The sequence below is a fragment of the Gallus gallus genome, chromosome 6 (genome assembly GCF_016699485.2).
Source record: "Gallus gallus isolate bGalGal1 chromosome 6, bGalGal1.mat.broiler.GRCg7b, whole genome shotgun sequence".
In the NCBI taxonomy this organism is placed as follows: Eukaryota; Metazoa; Chordata; class Aves; order Galliformes; family Phasianidae; genus Gallus; species Gallus gallus.
In genome coordinates this window covers 24085412-24107201 of record NC_052537.1, presented here as the reverse complement: position 1 = coordinate 24107201, position 21790 = coordinate 24085412, and the positions used below count along the sequence as shown (strand labels likewise).

At 49.1% G+C, this 21790-nt stretch overlaps 1 protein-coding gene across 2 annotated transcripts in view; it reads left to right on the top strand.

Annotated features, from left to right (window-relative positions):
* The window catches only part of ARL3 (ADP ribosylation factor like GTPase 3), a 28091-nt gene extending 9150 nt beyond the window's left edge, over positions 1-18941 (top strand). For both annotated transcript variants that reach the window (XM_421730.8, XM_025151664.3), the window contains exons 3-6: positions 562-678; positions 5101-5151; positions 7138-7323; positions 15317-18941. In XM_421730.8, coding sequence (XP_421730.1) covers positions 562-678; positions 5101-5151; positions 7138-7323; positions 15317-15364 — 402 coding nt within the window. In that variant the 3' untranslated portion in view covers positions 15365-18941. The remainder of the gene's footprint in view (positions 1-561; positions 679-5100; positions 5152-7137; positions 7324-15316) is intronic.
* The last annotated feature ends 2849 nt before the right edge of the window (positions 18942-21790 follow it).

The window sequence follows — 21790 nt, the reverse complement described above, 5'->3', positions numbered from 1 at the left end:
CAGTCCCTTGGGTGTTGAGGCAGCACGTTGCCAGCCCACGCCACATCCTGTTTTTCTACTTGAATGCCCTTTCAGTTGGTGCTTTAATTGATGAAATGGACCCTTCAGACATGCAGCTGTTGCTCTTTTAAGCCCAGCATTAGTTGCGTTGTGTCGAATTGAGCTGAGACCTCTGGCTTCACGTTAGCTGGGACTCTCTACTCAGCTTTCACAAGCTCAGTCCTGCTTCTCACAGCGCCCTTGTTTTCTCCTTATCTGCAGCTCTCCCACCTCTTCCTGCACCCACCCTGCTGGGCCTTTCCAGGGTACTAACTGCATCATATGTTTCCGTAGCCATGACAGCATCAACCCTTGACCCAGGAACACAGGCAAGCTGATGGTTTAGAGGCTGTGTTCATTTTCACCAGTGCCTCTCCCGCAGCCGATCCATCTTTATGGCTGCCTGGCCCATCTCACAGCACGGTGCAGGCATGGGATATATAAGGTGCTAATGTCTGCCTGTGAATCTGATCCAGCCATTCAGGCTTACGCTCTATGTGCCTTTGTTTCTGCTCTTTCCAGGGCTTTAACATCAAAAGCGTACAGTCTCAAGGCTTCAAGCTGAATGTATGGGACATAGGCGGACAGAGGAAGATCAGGCCGTACTGGAGGAACTATTTTGAAAACACTGATATCCTTGTAAGTATTGGCTGCAGTTGAATGCTGTGTTCACGTAATCCATGGTCTTGGCCAGGGAGGAACAAGTAGTATAATGTCCCAGTTCTCAACAACACCATTGCCATTGTAACAGGAGTTATTCCGAGTGAAATGGCAAGATTGGTTGGGTGCACTAAGAAAAATACAGCGATGTTTGGAGAAATCATTCAGCTGTATGTTTTTACTTCCACGGGATGGTGCTGGCTGTGGCCAGTTCCTTTCCTCTCATCTCAGGCTCTTTCAAAAATGTGAACATCAATAACTTGCAGCTTGCCCATCTATGGCTCCTTTCACCAGAGACTCCAAAAGCCTATTATGGGTATGAGTGACTCAAGCCTCATGTATGGAGGTAGGTCAGAATGGTGCCTTTTTCATAGTTCGGGAAACTGAGGCACAGAAGAGTTCAATGTTGTGTCTGGCATCAGATAGGAAGGCTTCTGGCTGAGGGACACAGAGAAACCCCTTGTCTTTTCCTTTGGTCCTTTCATCATTACACTGTCCTTTAATGTTTTTGACATCTTAGCTGCAGTTACCTTACAATTAGCTACAGTTGACTACCATTATAATTACACTGCGGGACCATGCCAGAGCACGTTACCCTGAGACCTCCTAAGTGCTGTCCTGACTACTTTCAAAGAGCACCTCTAACATGCAGTCACACATGGCAGGATGGAGACAGTCTGGGGGCTCCAGGCCCACCCCCCTGCCAAGCAGTGTTGCCAGTGGGAGCAGAGAAAAAGCCATTCTAAGCAAGGTCTACAGGCTCCCATGGGAAAGCAGGAAGCTCTCTCTGAAAGACGCCCTTCCTCCCTTCTGTCTCACACACACATACATACTCACTGACTTGCTGGGAGCTTCAGTTCACTTCCACAGTAGGATCAGTGCAACTAGGAGTAGAGCTCGTTGCTGCGAGGCTCACGTCAGGGTCCTGAAGGGCCTGGCTGTATCTGCAAGCCTAGAAAACACAGTCCAAATGAATATCTTACTTATATAAGTCTGAAAAGTCCTCTAGTCTATTCTGCAGATTCTCTTTTTCCAGTGTTAATTTGCAGTCTGATGTTTGAAGGCAACCACCATGGCATAAACCTGAGTGGCAGCTTTTTCAGGGAGTAACGGTGCGATCTTTATAAAGAGAAAAATCTGTGTTTGAAAAACTAGCAGGACAAACTACACATACTTTTCTGTGGCCATCAAGAAAACGTGGCATGGCTGCAGGGCTATCATGCCCTCTGGGTCTGAGCTCTGCAGCTGCTAGTGGGGTGAATGTAGATTTGCAAATCAAAGTCAACACTGCAAAGCAGCAGCTAGGGGATCTTTGCTACAGCAGTTGTTCAGACTGCAGAGGCTGTGCAACTGCAAAACAGTGCCTGTGTGGCTCTGCTGGCAAAGCAATGAGCTATGCTGGTCTGTGGTCTTCCCCCCTTCCCAGGTTGTGCTGCGTGAGAGGTGTAGAAATAAAGGTGAATTCAAAGACAGGGGATGAATACAGCTGTGTTCCCAGCCCTTCTCCTACTCTATCTAAAGCAACGTGCAGAGAAAACCTTTCTTTTCATACAAGTAAGATAATTAGTAGAACCAGAGTCAGTTTGGAGGGAAGCAGCAGTGTGAATTCAGAGAGGGAATAACTGATGTGCATGTGCACGTGAGCCTGCACTCCCTACTGGCCAGCTAGCAGCCAGTCCTGCACTGTCTGCATGTTAGTGCAGTGCTTTGCCACGTCCATATGCACCAAAACTGGGATAGCAACAAAAAAGATGAGATCAAGTTCTGCCAGCTCTTGCACCCCTTACAGCCAGTAATTCATCTCCTCTTCCAAACCTGGTGCAGGTCATGCCTCTTTAAATTGAGCTATCTTATCCCTTGTATTATTTCCTCATCCAGCCCCACCGCTTGCAATTTCTGCCCAGCTCACTTACTCCAGGTTTTGTTTAGGCCTGCTACTCAAAGGAGTCACCCACCCTCACGTGAGTTTCTTTCTCAAGCTCCAATACACTACTTGAGGGCTGCTCAAACTGGCGAACCATGTTACCAAACACTAGGGCCAGAGACAAGCTTTGTGTGAGCCTAGCTGCAGAAGAAAGATGAAATAAGATACACCACAGTTCCCAGGACCCCCTGCTTCCATCTTCTCCTAAAATATATTGCACAAAGCAGAAAGGACCCTTTAAAAAGTATTAAAAAGCAGGAAGTGATTGCAAATTCAAATCCATGCAGGTGCCTTTGAATGAGAGCTAGGTCTTGCATCACACACCTGTGATATTTGGAAGCTTAACCCAGGCAAATAAGGTGTGGATATCTGGCTGATTGCATATTCAGACAGGCACCTGCAGCTATTTGGCACAGTGGTTTCTGGTTTGGAAGTAGGCACTCTGCACATACTTTACCCTCTCTGCTGTGCTTTTGTGGCTTTTGCCCTGAGCGCTGTGTCTCCAGTTCTCATCTTGCAAGATAGCTCCCTAGCAGGAAACAGAGCGGTACAGGAGGAAGCCTGGCTGGCTATGATGTGGGGGTCTTCCTTGCCAGTTAGAGAAGCACCATAGTATGTGAGGTGTCACCTTTTATCTAAAAAATAGCGCTCCGCTATTGTATTCATGTGTTGCTAAGCTTCCCCTGAGATGTCCTGAAGGAGGAAAGATGATAATCAAGTTTCACAACCAGCACTCTACATCTTCTTTCTTTCCTTCTAGTCCGTGCTTCCTACCTCAAATGGGATGCACAGGGGTGGGTACTTGGGAGGGGCAGAGAGGGCAGGTGCAGCTGATGCAGTACTTTTGCACGTGCTTGGGATCACATTGCAGGGAGAGGCTGTGTCACACATGCCCGTGGGCCTTTCCCCATCACATGGCACCAGGCACGTGCACTACTGCAGCGTCCCTGCACAGCTGCGTCCGGCCCTCCTATGCATCCCTAGGCTCTTTTGGTGTGCATCAGCCACAGGGAGGACCACAGACCCCAGCTGATCAGTTAAGAGGCCTGCGAGCTTGCAGAGATTTCTCCACAAGGCTGGCATGCAGATTCTCCTACTGTGCGCCCAGTCCCATTTTAAACAACCCTAGCACTGCTCACTAAGGGCATATCTACAGTTTAGTAGATAGTGCTGCTAAAGATCTTCCCTCCCCCTACTGTTTGGTCAGAATTATCCTGGAAGCGTGGAGTCTTGCGCTGAGACTGCCTGCAAGGATGCCATTTATCTTGATGGCAGGGTGCTGTGCTCATCTATTCCCTCAAAACCGGGCTGACACTTGCTCCCTGTAAGCCACCAAAGAGCATGCATGTGACATCTTAGCAGCTTCAGTCAGCACTGATGAAGAATGGCAGGGGCTGGAAGCAAAAGGCTCCGTGTTTATCACCAGTCCTGTCCCTGTCTGCTGCCCCAGCAACCTTCCCCTTCCTATATGATGAGGTGATTCTTGCCTGGATGTTATACAGAGGTTCCCCAGTTTCTTTAGGTGTGGTTTGCTATGTGTGCTTTCTGAATTACAGTAGCACTGCTGGAGGGAGGGAGGAAGGGTGGCTGGAATTACTAATCCCTTACCTAGTGGGGGTCTTTGGAGGAGCCTTTTAGCTTGTGCAAGAGGCATTTACAAAAGGAAAGCAGGACATGGCATGATGCTGGAGAGGGCGGGGACCCTCTACAAAGGCAGGGAGCCTGCAGGCTGGAGAGCCACCCTCACCCAGGGACAGATGTCTGCCTGGGACCCCCTCATAGACTGTGAGATGCGGTACCCAGCTCTGAGGAGATGGAAGAGCTCTGCTGTCAGACTTTGGGAGCCAGCTGCTGTCTGTCTCCTCTTCCGCCCTTAAGAACAGGCTGACAGCTGAAGACAGAGTCTTGCAAGCTGGATCCAGCCATTGTCCCCAGCCACCTGTTCCAGGAGGTCATGGTACGACAGAAACTCAGCGTCACCACTATATTCAAACTTCATCTGTCCCCTGAGCGCCGTAATGTGCCATGTTGGCTTATGGGAAGGTGACACGTTCTGCTGGAAAGCAGCTTGGTCTATTCACAGCACTGCAGAGCTTGGGCACTGTTTGCTAGGGTGAACGACCATGTCTGGATCCCCACGTTTTGCCAGCCTGTACTCAGCTTCAGCTTGTAAGCTGGCCGTCTGTGAAGATGCCAGGCAGCCTCCTGTTCTCTTCAGATGACATGGAGCTGGTGGGAGCATCCCGAGTACTGCCGCCAACGACTTTCTGATCCTAACCACATGGCTGTCCACTCCCTCTGGTTTTAAAAGAGGAGGTTCCTCTCTAAACGTCATGATGTTTTGCCAACACTCGGTATATAAATAATACTAAGTATCTTCGTGCCCGAAACCATAATTATTAGGCTTAGCTCATTTATATGATACTAAGGAAGAGTCTTCTGGGAAAAGTAACTTTTTCCCCTCATTTCTTTTTCAGATCTATGTCATTGACAGTGCAGATAGGAAGAGGTTTGAAGAAACGGGTCAGGTGAGTTACTTATGCCCAGCTTCCTTTGAAGTAACGGAGCGCTCTGAGTGCCCCTTGCTCACAAAACTTAGGGAGGTGATTTTGTTGTTTATGAGGGAAATTTGCATTTCAAGAGAGACCTGCCTTTCAACATCAATGCAGATTATTTTGGTAGATGTGAAACAAGGAAAATAGGTAGCCTAATTCCGTTTAAATGGAACGGTTTTCATTAAAACTATACAAGAATAGCAAACAGAGCCCAATGCTAGAAGAAAAAAAAAAAGCAACTTTTCTCAGTCCTTTAAACCTTGCCAAACCAAGACCCTTAGGAATCTTATTTTCTTATTTACAAAGTTGAAATGGAAATCATATTGACTTGATTGTCTTTTGGATGTAATTGAAAAAAATAAACCAACCCGGGAACTCTGTAACCAGGACTGGCTAGAAAATAAGATTTCCGTTCTGCAAAGTTTTGATGTTTTGTAATGTTTTGTGTTTTAGGACGGAACAAAAATAGGACTCTCAGACTTTCTGCTATAAAAATTGGAAAGTGACAGTGTCTCAAAATACCGAACAGCAGATTCACCCCTTCAAATGGGAGTCAGAAATGAGGGATTCAACCCAGAGCCCTCTGTTCTGCCTGTTTTGAAGGAGGCACTCGATCTGTTGTCTCTGGAGTCTCAAGGGCACACCCTAACAGAAGGACTGCTGGTTATTCTAGGGGCGGGGGAAATTTCTCTCCTGTTGATGCTGTTTTGTTTTATAAATCAGCAATTAGATATTCATTAGGCAAAAGAGAGGGGGGAGAAGCAGAAGTGTAGAGCACTTGTCTGAGTCAGGTGGACTCAGACTGGACCCCTCACATTTCCACAAGTAATTTGATTTCAATAAATCAGCTGTGTCAGATGAAAGACGTATTTTGTTGAAAAATTCCTGGCCAACTCTGTTTATAACTCTGTTCTCTCGCCCTGGTTTCCAAACCAAACATTGCTTTTGAGGGGATGGAATCAGATTTCCACTGCAGTTTAGCATCTCCCTGACTGCACTCCTTTAATCCAAAAGTTTCTGGTCTAAATGAAAGATATCAGGGCAGCATCTGAGAGCAAAACCTTTCCAGCTAAAGACAGAGCCCACAGAAATCTCATCTACTGATCTCTCTGCAATGCCAGCAGTCCCTACAGATTGAAGTTCTGCGGGGTTTGCCATATGCTCACACAGGGAAGTGACTTGAGACTGTGCCTGTTTCACATGAGGCCATTGCACAGCCCTAGACATGAAGTATTTCAGCCATCATTGATACTGCACATTCAGATTTGGGCTATTAAAAGACTCTCTTTGAGTCATTCGGTTTAGAATGAACCAACCCATTTCTCAGGATGCCACCCAATGTGTGCTGTGCATACGGAGCCAAAATCCAGCTAGCAGAGCTGACCTAGCTTGTCTTCAGCTAGCCAATGCCTTCAAAAGCATTGCCACTTTCTTGTGGGATTTCCATTTCTGGGGGAAAAGAAAAAAAAAGAAAAGAAAAAAACCTCCTCTGCTGCTCAAGTTGCCGTTTACAGAACTTGGAACAAACCCCCGAAAGTCATTATTAGTGAAGATATCAGGGCTGGTGTCAGCGGCTGCTCAGGTACAGATGCCAGTCAGGCAGTAACTTAAAACAGATTCCTCATCCTGCCAATTTACATGTTTTTTGCTGTTTCATCAATTTTGGTCTCTGGGGAGCAGCGACTGGTAAAACACAGAGCTGTAGCCTTTAAGGCAACTGCTAATTTCAGACTAAGATGAAGATTTTTGTAACCTGTAATTGGAAGAAATAGCTTTTGAACCTTGGGCTTGGATGATTGTATACATTTTTCTTCTCTTATAATAAGAGCGCTGGAACACGCTCTTCCAGCATTTGCCCTAAATATATTTCTAATTAGAGACAACCACTGGTGGTTGAAGGTTTTCTTCCCTTGCCTCCCTCCGCCTTCCCCTCACCCTGCTCTCTTGTAAATGATACAGGAGCTGGCTGAGCTTTTGGATGAAGAAAAGCTTGGTGGAGTCCCTGTGCTCATATTCGCTAACAAGCAGGATTTGCTGACGGCTGCCCCTGCTTCAGAGATTGCCGAGGGACTGAACCTACACACAATCCGTGACAGAGTCTGGCAGATCCAGTCTTGTTCGGCTCTCTCAGGAGAGGGAGTACAGGTGAGGCACCGGAGAGGGCTTGCTGTGCCAGCAGGCCATCTGCGAGAGAGATCCTTGTCTGTGGATCTGCAGGGTGGGGCAGGACTGGCTGCATCTCAAAGGAGGGTCAGCGCGGCCAAACCCTCACCGCTCACAGCACGGGGTCATGTATCTCACTCACCTCCTGTGTGGAGGGGAGGGGCAGCTGTGGGCCCTGGGGATCTCTCTGTCCCTGGAAAAGGGGAGCCTTTGCCTCCCCGCCCGGGACCCCTTGACCGGGCCAGATGAAGACATTGATTTATTTTAAAGAGACTGCTGTCAGGTTAATCATTTTCACAAAAGAAATCGCCTTCTACTATTAACCCCTTTGACTGTTACAAGCGTGCACTTTAGAAATCTGATTTACCTTCCCTACTAATGTCATTTGGCGTTTTGCTCAACCCAGGCGCCAGAGAAAAGCCAATCAATGTTTCTGATCTGAGAAACATGAGAACAGCACGTGGGGCAGAGACCACTTCTAATGGCAGCTTGTGGGGCAGCACAGACCCTCACGGGGGGCTGAGCTGTGTTCCTGAGCTGAACTGTCATAGATGCGTCTTGTGCTCCTGTGCCGTAGCCAGTTCCTGCAGCATAGAAGCTCTTTGTAATGTAAATGGGACCTAGGTTTGTTTATTTCACTCTTAGGCTTTCCTGAATTAATGAAATATTTGCAGCGCTCCCAGTCCGAGCAGTCGGGATTGTTCCCTTCGCTGATACTTAAAGAAACAAAATCATGAAGCCATTTATCTCCACTGCAAATTCAGTGAATTCCTTACTTGCAGATGCTACAGTGCTGTTCAAGATAGCCAGATCTCAAGCTGAGCATGAAAAGTCAGAGCAGAAGCCCACAGTACTGAGTGGGCAGTAAAATGGCAGATGAAATTCAGTGCTGACAAGCGCAAAATAATGCACATGAGGAACAACTACTCTAACTAGACATATATGATGATGGACTCTAAATTAGCTGCCATTACTCAGAGAGCAGATCGCTGGGAACAGCAGCTTAGTGCTCAGCAGAGGCCAAAAAGGAAAAACCAAATGCTAGGGAGTTACCAGAAAGTAGAAAAGGAACTTTCCAGAAAACTCTCTTCTGTAACAGAATAATGGCGTGGTAGGTGCCAGCCTTGAACATGACATTCATTTCTGCCTCTATTCCCATCTATAAAGACTTCAGCAGCAGTAAAATCATAGAGTCCAAGAAGAAATTAGGTCGAAGGGTCTTTTACTTAAAACACGGCTAACTGAAAGTACAAAGGAGGTTGCTGAGGGCCTTGTCCATTCAAGCTGTAAGCATCTCCAAGCATGGAAATTCTCCCGTCTCTCTACGTAATCTCTTCCAGCACTTAACTACCTCATCAAGAAAAATATTGTCCATATATCTGCTCAGAAGTATGAGAGATTTGAGGATCTCCTTTTGAGATTATTTTGAGAATGATCAGCAGTACAGAGTGACATCTGTAAACTAGGAGAATAAATAGATCGGGACTTGCAGCTTGGAAGAGAGAGAGAGGACAAAATGTGAGAATGTCTTTGGGGTTTATGAGATACAAAAGTGACAGATAGACTATCCGCTATTTTTTCCACATTGCTAGAGGAAGAAGGTTCCTAAGTGAAGCTGCAACTTAAAAGAAATGAAAGCTGCTTCTTTGCTAGTTGCGTAATTGAGTTGTGGATCTCTTTGGCTGAAGATGTTGGGGAGACCAAAGGTATTGGTTGGTTCAGAAAAATGTTAAGTGAATTTCTGAAGAAGAGCTCCTCAGACAAGATCTGGGAATAACTTGTGAGTGAGGAACAGCCTGGGCCATAGACTGGGAGAAAGAACCCTGTTCCTACTTGTTCTTTCCCTTGGCATCCACTGACCTGACCCCTTACGGTAGTTACTTAGCTTTGAAATTCTTAACCTAACATTTAGACCTAAATGTTGCAGATGGTGTCCTTCAAAGGCCCTTAGTTAGCTAAAATACAAATTGAGCTATGTTGTAACCAACCTTGTGAAAAGCTTCGACTCTGCAATCCTTATTTTGAAGCAGTGGTCTTAAGAGGGAAATACGTTCTGCAGTGGCAGTGTGTGTTGAAGTTCAAAGATACGTGATCATGGTCAAGATAGAGAAAGTGAGGTTGCAGTTTCAGAGGGTTGCAGATGAATGCAGGCTACCTGCTTCCTTCCTCCAAGCCCTCCTCTATTTTATCTAAGTCCAGCTCTTAAGGGCAGTAGAACAGCAGATGAGATTCGGGGAGGAGTGCTGGATGTGGAAGAACTACGTGACAGAAAAATGGCACTTCCTGTTGACGTGCTTTGAAAAATGCCTCTTTTCCAAACCAATCTGCAGGCTCTCTGAAGGGCCCTGCCCACTTATTTGTTCCTAAGTCTTCCTTTCTGTGCCCTCTCCTTGAAGCGTAGTGCATCTTCATATGCATTTAGTTGACCAGAATATAAGCCCAATGTTCTCACCCAGAGAAATTAAATCCAGTTCTATACTTAATTCCAGAAAACAGAAGACAAGAGCTAAATTAAAGTTGCAGCCCTATAGATTTTGTTCATCATGCTTATCTGGACAAATTAATTTAGATGCAGAGCAGATAACATACTGTTGTCCCCAGTCTCATTGCCCTAAATACTGTAGCTTATTCCATGGGTGATTGTTGCAGAAAGGCAAGTCACAAAGTCTCTGCAACTTATAGTGAGAGCCCTTATGTTTCTCTTGTGCCATAGCTCCAGCCCTGTCAAATCAGGCAGCAGGGATGCCAAGCTCTCCCTTTTCTTGGCAGTCCATCAAGCAGAATGTTTTCCAAGATAGCTTTTAAACTAAAGGATTTTAGGTGCAACTGGATCAGCCCAGGAATAAAGAATGTCTTCATCCCCGGGACTCTCAGAAGTCAACATGCTCATAATGTGCAGGAATCAAAGAAAAGCTTGTTGAGAGCGTGAGATAAAGAGAGAAGATTTTGAGAATCATGGTACACCATCTCTGCCAGTGGCTCAGAAGGGAGCTCTCTATGTGTAGTTAGCGCTCAGGTCACTGCTTTAAGGACTTCTTTGAGAAATGACAATGAGTGACAGAAAAATAAATGAAGATGTGGAAGCATCAGGTATTCAGAATGAAAGCCAAAGAGCAATCACGCTAACCATCACTGCTGGTGGAATACATTAGCTAGAGCAAAATCAGAGACATCACCAATGGATTTTGCAAGGAAGAGTGGTGGCAAATCTAGCAGTGAGCACACAGAGGAACAGAGTTCATAGGAGAAGATCTTTGTGATAGCTTGAAGGAGGAGCAATGAGCAAAGATAAATAATGCCGATACATGAAGGAGAAATAGTTTGAAGGTCATTTAATTAGTTTAGCTGCTAGCACCATGGTGTATAGAATTGGGTAGTTAAGACTGGGGATTTCAAGGTTAATGAGATTAGATCATGGTTAATAGAATGATATAAATTTAGAGAATTTAACAATTTAACTATTATTTCAATTGGGTTATTTAATAAAACTGTTAATTAAGGAGGGAATCCATATTGTCATCTTCTCTTTTAAAATTAACCATCGGGGACTCCGGAAGAGAGGCCCAGCAATGTTCCGGGCAGGTTCAGAAGGGAGGTGGCTGAGTTAACTGGAAACCCCACATAGAGCCCTCTAGAAGCCAGCTGGCACAATGCAGGATGCCAGCTGAAGACTTCGTTAACCTCCAGAGTGAAACCACAGGCAACACTTGTCTGCTCAATCAGCCTTCATAACACCATTGCAAGAGGAGTGACATCCCTGACCTTAGAGGCTATTTCAAACAAGCCTTCTGCTTGGGGCTGATTTTAACCTTCCGACTAGTTATCAGCCAGGAAAGCCTTTTCTCCCTGCCACAACCGTTTGGACTCTGCCTCTGGAGCAGCAGCATCCTGTTCCAGCTTACACTGAGACCCTTGTGTATGGTACAACAAATGAGGGAGGCGATCACCAATTCCAGCTGAGAAACACAAGGGAGACCTTGCCTCACACTCCATTGCCACGTGGCTCTCCTGAGGTTGTGACCACATCTCTAGTCGGTGTGCAGAAGCTATGCACGTTCCATCCTGGCTAGCTGGGGTGAGGTAAAAGCAGAAGGGACTCCTCTGCTTTGCTGCCTGCCCTCTTGCTGGAGATGCTTCTGAGGGACCAGTACGTATTAAACATGACTCAAGACTTTGGACCAGCCTGTGCTCTGCAGCTCATTTCTTGTTTGAAGCAAGAGTCTCAGATCAAGGCAGCAGGAGCTCAGCCCGCCCCAAGGAATCTCCTCCAGAGCAATGCTGCAGCATATTGTGTCCAGAGTCTCCCAAGCATAATAGCACCCAGGAGACTATTAAAAGCCAGTGGAAATGAGAGTAGCCACTAAACTCTAATTTATGCCAGAGCCAGTTTGGCCCAAAGGACTGTAGGATGGGCTGAACTGCTTACTTCTCCCTGTTGGGCTCCATTCTCCAGTGGGGCCTACGTGATGCTGGTTCTGCAATTCAGCACTTTGACGGGGGCAAGATTCAGAGCAGGATTCCCAGCAGTCTTCTGTGTTATATCCTCTGAGCTAGGTTTTGTCTAAAAGATGTCTAAGCCACAGCAGGCTGGCCAGAGATCTCCCACATCTTAAGAAGAGGCTACTTGTGAATGTGATTTTAAACCAATTTTGACTACTGCAGCTCTCCTGGGGCAGGCAGAGCCAGCTGTGACGAGGAAAAGCAGCAGTATTTCCAGATTACGGGGCAAAGTCTTGTGATTTTTAAGCAGGGTAAAAAAGAGACTCTACAAAGTTGCACTGGGGATACAAGGTCTCAGAGGACAAAAAAGCTTGCACCCAGGCAAAGACAAGGATGGTATACTTGTGGGAGCCTATAAAAGCCTGCCTGTATGCTGAGCAGAGGTGCAAAGAAATGACAGATAATGAAGCCACAGTTCTGGCTGTGCAGAGGAAGAAGAAAGTGACAGTTAAAATAACATACACCAAAAATGCTAGAGATGGAGAATTTTGTGCTTGCATGACCCAATTTGTTATGGCAGACAGAAGATTACATGAAAGGATTAAGCTTTGCTGTCCTTAAGGTCACATTAGGGGTCACAAGTTTGTGGCCTCACCTGATCCGTGGCTTGCAGGGGAGCAGAAATCAGGATGCTTTTTTATGGGGTGGAAGGGACTCGTTGGCTGTGTTTGAAGTCAGATTACTTCACTCCCACAGCCACAAAGCTGATAATGCAGAGAATAAGCAAGCAGTGGGCTAATCTCAAACAGGACTTTGCATTCCTCCTGGGGGAGGCTCTACCAGTTCTTTCCCAAAGGGTGTCACAGCACAACTCCCCTGGCACAACAGCAGACGTGACTGCAGCGAGGCGGGGTTGTGCTAAGCAGCGTTTCTCTGCAAGGAGCATTATCCTCTTCCCTGGAGTTCTCTCTCTTTGCTTTGGTAAAGTTTACTAGCTGCTTGTTAAGGAGCTAAGAGAGCTGAAGCTGAAAGATCTGAAATCTTTCCCTGGCTAAGTTTTCCCATGGTTGACTTGAGGCTGGAATACTAATATTGTATCCGTCTCCATCCTCAGAATATCTGCCAACGTCTCTGTGTCTCAACAAAGCAGCCCAAGGACATCTATCAAGATCTAAATGTTACTGTAGGGACTGTACTTTCTGCACAGAGCCATCTTTTAAGCATGCAGATATAGGGACAGAAAGCGCAGGGGCAAAGGATGACTGCAGTTGACTCCTTGTGGACTTGACTCTTTCAAGCATCTTTTCCTCCTTCCCCCGTGCTTTCCCCACAGAGCTCTTTGTGTTTGTGGCAGCTTCCCTCCATTTCTCTGTCTTAACAGCCCCCCGTCCCACTTCAGACCTTAGGTAGAAAAACTGCAAACGTACCTTTTGGTTTCCTTTGCCTTCCGTTGCGTTTGCTGTTGCGCTCAGGGCACTGCAGAAAATACACCCCGATGAAGTTGCACCAGGAGCTGCAGTGTGGCTGAAGGTGAGGAAGACACATCACACGTAGAGCTGGCCGCATTCGTTTTCTCTTTATCACTGTCAGGCAGGGAGATATTCACAATTAAATGTGATTTTTCCTGCCAATTATCTCATGCCAGAAGAGAGTTTGAAAATCGATCCCTGCTTTAAAAGTTCAGCGACCTACTTAAGTATTTCAAGCCTGTTTGGAGTTCACCTTTCCTCTTGCATTTTGCTATGTCATTCTTTTGCCCTCATTATATGCTTGATGCAGCCAGGCTCCCGGCCATGGTAAATCCCATCATAAACTCTGCTTTATGACCCTCACCACGCCGGTGCTAAAATGGCCTGCCTTTCCCCTTCCCAAGCTCCCTGATGGCAGCAGGCAGAGTTTTAATCACTGTGAATTCAGGTTGTGGTCAGATTAGGTAGAAGATAGGATGCGTGTTTGTTGTTTTGCAGTGATGTATTGTTTCTGGGATTACTGTGCTGAATAGCAGAGGGTGTCAGCTGATATTTATTACTTTAAGCTGTCTCAGCTGTTCTGGTTCAGCAAATAAACCTACATTCAAAATGAATGAGGAGCTCTGCTTGCCTTGTATGCCATGATGTGTGCAAATGTGATTATTGCTTCCGAGGCAGGGGAAGCTGAAATCATTGTGGGAGCATTTTCAGTTATTTATTTATTTTCACTCTTTGCAGGCAATCATGCGCATTTCTAAAGCACACAATGGAGCCAAAGGCTTGACACCTCTCTTCCCAGCCCCATTGTTAAGCCCTGGCATTCTGCTGGCTGGGAACGGCTGGCTCCCTCTCTCTCTAAAGTGATAAGCTTTAAACCGCGCTATTGATTGCTTAAGGCATTACATGTTTTACACCTAGGTTATCGGTGTTATTGAAAGGGGAAGACACAAAGCTACTGGGCCTTAAAATGAATCTACTCCTCGTCTTTTCCCATTTGCTCTGAGGATTTCAGGCAATTTGTTTTACGCCGATCTCTGCTGTGGAGATAAATAAATGCAACTGGAGGCAGCAGCCCTCCCCGAGGTTTGAGGTAGCAGTGTTATTAGTACCGGGCCCCACGTGCAGCCAGCACAAACTGGGCTTGCTTATTCTTTAACACAGCATGTTGACCATTGCACATAATACACTGAAATCCTTCCAGAGCTCCAGAGTGGCTGTCACCCCATTTACAAACACAACCACGTCCCATCCCACCTGCCTTCTTCCTGCCCGTGGCACCAGCAATGCCTTGTGGGTAGGGTAGAGGTGGGTTTGCTGGGACACAAAGACAAGAACTGTGCATCCTGCGCTCCGTTCTCTGCGCCTCACATCAGAGAAGTGACAGGAGTGGGATAAAGTCTCACGTGGTCCTTCAGTGGCATCATGCCATTCTGGGACCTCAGCAAGAAACTCGTGCTCTGTTATTCACAGCTGAAGGGCTGCCCTGTTGCTTGCAATGGCAAGAAGTGCTGCACGCGTTTTTACACGAGTACCCTAATGAGTGTATCGGCATCCTAAAACATGACCACCTCTATTCCCACTGTGTTACCCCACAGCGCCTGTTCCTGAGAGGCACAGAGTCCGCATCCCATGATTAAAGGGACTTTCGTCCATCTGAGCTGATGTGATTTGCCTGGGGGACACACAGGAGGCACGCAGCTGTGCAGAGAATTAGAGGCACGCTCTGAATATGGAGCTGGCTGTGTAACAAACAGCTTAAAATGCATAGTCTCAAAGACAAGGTGGCGTGGCCAAGGTTACACAAATGATCTGAACCTAGAATCGAGCCTCGATCTGCTGCTGACATACCTTAACTGCAAAGTGATCCTTCCTTGAAGGACCGCGGCATAGCGACATGATGAGACGATGATACTTTTTATGGTCAGAAGAAGGATTTAATAGCCGAGCAATGAGGCGCTTGCTTTTACGCGCGGTGGTTTTGGGCACAGAGCGCAGGGATGGGGCAGAGGAGGACTGGAGATTCCCTTTCCCTTCCCTTGACTAACACTGCCTTTCTCTGTCTAAAGGACGGCATGAATTGGGTGTGCAAAAATGTCAATGCAAAGAAGAAATAAAGCGCTCTGAGCTGCATGGAAATGGAGGAGCGGTGGGAGCAGAATTCTAGCCTGAAAACACTAATTTGCTGCTTTCTGACCAAATGTTTTTCCATCTGTGCACAGCTACAGCTGTTAAAAGAAAAAAAAAAAAAGAGAGAGAGAGAAAAAAAAAAGGGAACAACATCGGTTAAAACCTACTGCTGGATTTGGAACTTGACCTGCTCTTTAGTATCGTTTTTTATCCCAATAAAGGAATTATATATTTCCTCCCTATGCATAAATAGTATTAAATGTCTGATTAGCCAGCAAGTTTGTAAGCAGAAGCAAGACTGATTCATTGTGAAGCAGAGGGAGTGGTGAGTTACTGTAGTTGCTTCAATGCATAGGAGCTGCCCTATCCGTGCAGGCTTGCAGTTGCTGAGGACACGCTCAGGTGTCAGACACAGCTTTTCCTCAGTGACAGATAAAACGCGGTTTTGTTACCAATTGTGGGTAGTTTCTTAAAAAAAAAACTGATAAGAAGTCATTTGTGTAATGAGGGTAGAAGACTTCAGCATATTCCTATAGCCATAAAAGAGGAGTTTGATCATAACGAGACACTGTTGCATTGCGACGCCGCCGTAGAAGGAAGAGGGTTATGTGTGTATAATTGAAGCTCTTTACAATTGGAATAATGCAGGATGAGCGTGCCTGGGGCTTTTCTCGCAGCTGAAGGAGAATTTAGCCCGGCGTTTCACCTTGAGCCAGCAAAAACGTGGTTCCTGTGTTCAGTAAGCTCCATATGTGAGATTAGTCTTGATGTTGAACAATCCCTGTTGATTTTCCCTTGATGTTAAGGCAACTCCGCAGCAAAATGCAATTAAGTCCGTGATTACTTTCTAGAATGAGATACCGGGTCCCAGGCTTCCTTTTCTGCAGCGTGCAAAACCCATTCGCCCACCCTCCCCAGCAGCCCTGCATGGAGGTGCCCCAACCCGCTGCCAGCTGCAGCTCGTCCGGGTGGAGGTGAGGAGCCCGCAACGGCAGATGGGAAATGCTCTTTATAGCCGGGGTTTCTACTCCCCTGAACTGCCTTTCCTGCAGAAGGACGCGGTTGCTGAGATAGAAAAGCGTAATGCTTTTTCCACCTCCTCGTCCGCTATTCAGATCAGTCCCCGGCTGACAGCGGGCAGGAGTCACTTAGCGCGCCAAAGCAGCCATGTCCTGTTGAAGCGAGCTTGGTGACTCCTGGGCCAGTTTCTAATGCACAGATGGTAAAATAATCCCACTGCCCTGCTTGCCAGCTTTGTTTGCCGCCTGCCTGTGAAAGGCCGGGGCTGGCTGGGGACCGCCTTACCCCTTCCACCTCTCGCAGGCTGGCGGCACGGGGCGAGCTGTGTGTCCTGCAGCATGTGGCTTCACCACGCGCCAGCAAGCTGACTCATGGAGCCAGGCGGCCGGCCGACACCCCCGGAGCTCCGTGCCCCGCTCGTCCCTTCCCCTGGACACCTCCAGCTCAGGGCAGAAACATCTGCACTGCGCGTGAAGCTGCCTCCGTGTCAGAGCCAGGCAGACCGAAATCGTCTGTGGCCGCTTCCAGGTCCCCCCTACATCGGGATGGTTCTGGGGTTGGGCTGCACGTAGTTCAGCTGTCGTTGCGGTGGCTGGGGGCAGAGGGACAGCTGGGACGGCAACTGCTGCAGCAATCCAAGTGTAATCTGCCCGCGTCTGTGAGTCAGCACCCTGAGTGCATCTGTCTGCAGCCCAGGCGGGACGTGCAGACGGAGCGATGCAGCCTGCTGCAAAACGCAGGGCTGGGAGGGGAGCGGAGGCTCCGGAGAGCTGTTAGGCAATAGCTAATGACACAAAGAAGTGACACGCTTCCAGTTGGCGCGTGTTGAGCAAGGAGTCGTGAGGAGAGATGTTCATTTAAACAGAGCAACTGTGTTAGCTTATGGGGAGCCCCAGGAAGCTGAGCCCTCACGTTTCTGGAGCCGAAGGAGGAGAAATGTATCCCAGCACGTGTGTGAGAGGTCCCCCTTTCCTCCCTGTCTACTCATTTGCCTGATGAAAGCGCTGTAAAGCGTTGCAGCCCCTTCTGGAAGGCACGCTTTGGGCTGTGGGATTTAATCCCAGGCTTTAGGTTGGCCCTCACTGTGCACTGGGTGCTGAGTGAAGTGCTTTGGCTCCTCTCCTCTGCCCCACTGGGACAAAGCAAAACCCCCCTGGGGGCAGAAGAGGGCCCTCCTCACCTGCAGGGCTGCAGAGCTGGGTGCTGCCCCGCTCCCTGCTATTTCTTTAGGCTCCCATCAGTCATACTTGGAACCGTGTTTAAAATGCTGTAAATTCACTCTCGCTCCATTTTGGAAGGAAAAAATTGCCTTACTGAACTCAGGACCCAGAAGCGTTTGCTGGCTCATTCGTTATGTTTGCACACATCCTGGTTGCTCGGTCCTGCTCCAGCCAGAGCTTCACCCGTCATCTGGTGGATGAATGTGGTCTACCTGGGAGGACGGAGGTGGAGGGTTACGACGACCGAAGTAAATCATCTTGCAGCAATGGCCATAAATGTTCTCTGTACTGTAAGCTCTGTGTATTGACCTGGTGGAAATGTAAAGGGACGTGGGGTTCTGCTCACCTGCCGCTCTGCCCCCAGCAGCGCCCGGCTCAGTACCACCTGTGGAGCTGAGCACAGAAATGCTGCCCCTCTGCCTCCTGACCCATTTGCTTCATGCTAATGTCCTGAGGAGGCTTTGTCCTTCCACCCCTCTGCTTTGCCCTCTCTGAAGTAAGATCCAAGGAAATCAAACCATCTCATTGGTATGGGTGGAGCTCTGCCGCGCATTGCATCGATTCATAGATTTTTAAAGCCAGAAGGGACCATTATGTTCCTCTCTCCTGACCTCCCGCATAACACAGCCCATTAAATTCCACCCAGCGAGGCCCGCCGCAAGCTCGATGCCTCCGCTTGAATGAGAGCCCCTCTGCCAGGCAGGCAGCGGCCTGATTTAAGGCTCTGAGCAACGGCCGAGCCCAGCCCGGGCACGAGGAGTCTGTCGCAGGGGTTAATTCCCTTCCCGGAGGGAGGCTGTTGTGCTTCACTTTCACATCATTAAATCTGGTTTTACCTTTGTGATAGATTAAAGACGCCTCTCCTGCCCATTGGTGTTCTCTGGAGGGGAAAGATGATGGAGAAGTGAAATTCTCCAAGGGCACGGCAGGAAATGGGGCTCTGATGTTTGCAGCGGGGACCCGTGCCCGAAGCCCACCTCCCTGGCTGGCTCCGATGGAGAATTTCTCTCCTTGCCCTCACGTTGTGCCCCACACCCCACACCGCCCCCTGGGCGCTAAAGGCGATTCTCTCCATCAGAACTGTACCTCATCGGCGGACGGCGTTGGCCGACTGCAGCGGGGTGAGGCCTCTCCTGCGCTGCCTCTCCCATCGCGGTCCTGCTGCGGCCGGGCCCACATGACCTCTTTCTCTTATGTTCCCTTTCCAAATTCCACCAAAAAGGGGTATTTGCAATATCCGCTCGTGTTGGTACGCGGTGTATGGTTTAGATGTCTTTGTCAAAAAAAAATAAATAAATAAACCAGTAAAGTTTAGTAGAAAGACCAACGGTGTCTCGGGGTGATCCTTTCCCTTCCGCGGGCTTCGTTTCCCCAGCAGCTGTCTGTATGGCTGCCTGTCCGCCTGTCTGTCTGTCTGTCCGTCCATCCATCTGTCTGCCTGTCCATCTGTCAGGCCATCCATCCACCCATCCGTCTGTCTGTCTGTCTGTTCTGGCTATCTGTCCCTCTATCTGTCTGTCCACCCATCAGTCTGCCTGTCTGTCTGTCCACCCCTCTGTCTGTCCATCCGTCTGTCCGTGTATCGCCTCCTCTGCTTTCCCTCCATCTCACCAGAGGAACGGGGCGGCTGCTGGGCTGGAACCGGTCAGATTTTGGAAGAACGCTTTCTCCATGGGATTGCTGTTTGTCCACAACTATCATGGCAGCGAGGGAGCGAGGACGGCGCGCTTCGAGAGCAGCATATTGTCTCCAAAGTCATTTTGTAGGTTAAAAAAAGCGTGTGTGTCATGGAACCCGCTCCCTGCTGATCTGGCAGGAAAATTAACGGGGAAAAAAGCAAAGCAGAGAACAGTTTGGTTTTGGTTCAGCGTGACCGAGTTCAGAGGGAGTTTTCAGAGGGAAGCGAGTTCCGGCTCCACTTCTTTCCAACCGATGTGACTCACCGCGCCAGGATGGCCCCATAGCGGGGAGCTGCTGGGGCCCGACCCGAGGACGGGCTGCGGGACAGCTCAGCTCCAGGGTGTGCCTTGGGGCGGGGGGTCCCCGAACCCGGAGTGCAATGGGGATGGCACCCCATGGGGTGCCGCGTGCGGGGGGGGGGTGCCCCACGGTGCCCTGTGCCGCTGAATGGGGCATTGAGCAGCACAGCTGGTGCGGGGGGGCGAGGGGGCCGCAGTTGCTCCTGACACTTTTGCCTCTGAATGTGGTGATAAACTCCCTTTCCCGATTAGCGTTGATCCCTCTGCCTCCAAAACAGTTGGCCCTAATGAACATACGGCCCAACAGCTGTAAGCGGTTATACATATGCATGGATATATATATTTATCCCCCCCCAAGCCCATCCATATATACTGGAGATCACAGCTGTTGCTATTCTTCCTTGCAATGCAGATCAGACGCTCTCTCTCTTTGGAGTCTTACTTGACCTATTTTGCAGGCGCAAGATTTTTTGTGATGATGATTTCCCCAGTTGGTGCTTTTGATTCCGCCTGAAACATCTTGATTGAAGGCAAACAATGGCAGCTCCGGCAGCCGGCAGCGCCCCGCACCCACGCGCCGCCCCGGCAGCCGCCACGCACCGGCTGGGGACCATGGGGACGTGGGGACATGGGGACGTGGGACAGGACAAGGGGACATCCGGGATGCAGGGACACGGGATGGGACAAGGGCACACTGGGGGCGCTGGGGATGTGGGGACATGGCATGGGGTGGGGGATGCGGGATAGGACAAGGGGATGCTGGGGACACGGGGATGCAGGGGATGCGAGATGGGACAGGGGGACACTGGGGACGTGGAGACATCGGAGTCGTGGGGTGGGACAAGAGAACACTCCCCCAGCAGCCATTCCCTACTATCACAGCTCCTGTGCTGCCCCTTCCTCGTGCCCACCAGGCCCCCACATCTGTGTTCCCATCCCCTGCCTCCTCCCAGATGTCACCTGCTCGGCCCCCCAGCCCCTTCCCACCTGCCAGCCCCAAATCCTGCAAACGAAGATGGCTTCCCTTGGTGTGGAGATGGGGCCTCATGATGACCTCCTTTGGTGTGGAGATAGGTACCCGTGGTGACCACCATTGGTGTGGAGGTGAGTACCCGTGGTGAGCTCCACTGGCGTGGAGATGGGGCCCTATTTTGACTTTCCTTGATGTGGAGATGGGGACTCCCGGTGCCAAGGCTGAGGACCACACATCCATCACTGCAGCGATGCTCTGAGCACCCCTCAAGCAATGGGGACCCTCAAAGCCCATTCCTCACGACCTGGCCATCACTCCCATGTCACTGTGGGCTTTGGAGTCAACAGGAGCCTCCCACAGCCCCGTGGACACCCTTGGCCACCCCCCAGAGAAGGGCCCCAGGGTGGCCACATCCCGGTGTGGAGGAGCGCCTGGCCAGGAGCGCACAAAGCCATTACTTGTTTGGCTTTTCCATTGGAAGTGCGTCCCTCATCCCTGTTTCTACAGCAACCGGGAAGTTCCCGTCCTGGCCCGGATGGAGGGCACGAGGTGGCTGAGGGGGGGTCGGGGTGGGAGGAGACAGAAGAAAGGGTTCCGAGGGCAGAAGGAGCACTGCATGGCCCCAATGTGGGCACGGTGAAGGGGGAACGGCCCCAAAACTGCACTGCTCTTAGAAAACCCGGTGAGCCGACAGCGCTTTATCTTCCACAGCGCGTCTCTTCATTTATTCATTATGAGATAATACCCAAATCTGGCTAATTAATATTCCTGCATATTTTCCAAGGGTTGATGAGGTATCTTGAAACATCTCTCTGAGATGGGCTTTCATATTTATAAGGTTGATGCGCAAACTTAAATTGATGGCATCTAAATATACCCCTCATGTTTAAGCATGGGGCCACGTTCCCGGGGGAGTCCTGGACTGATGGGGGGCTCCAGGGGGGTCCTCAGCTCAAAAAGGCTCCTGGAAGCCACACTGTGGCATGGCAGCACCTGTCCTTCCACGGGGATGAGGGGTTTCCATCTGATGGCACTGAGTGCTGCACCTGGGCTGGGTCTGGGGTCCCCAACCCACTGGAGTGCGGGTGCCAGAGCACAGTTGTGCTGAAATCCTTTTCAAGGTTAAAAAAAAGGAGTCAGTGGCAAACTGAGAGCTCCGTTTGCATTCACTCTCATTATGCTGATTGTCATTTAGGTATACGCAGATGGTGGAGGAGTATC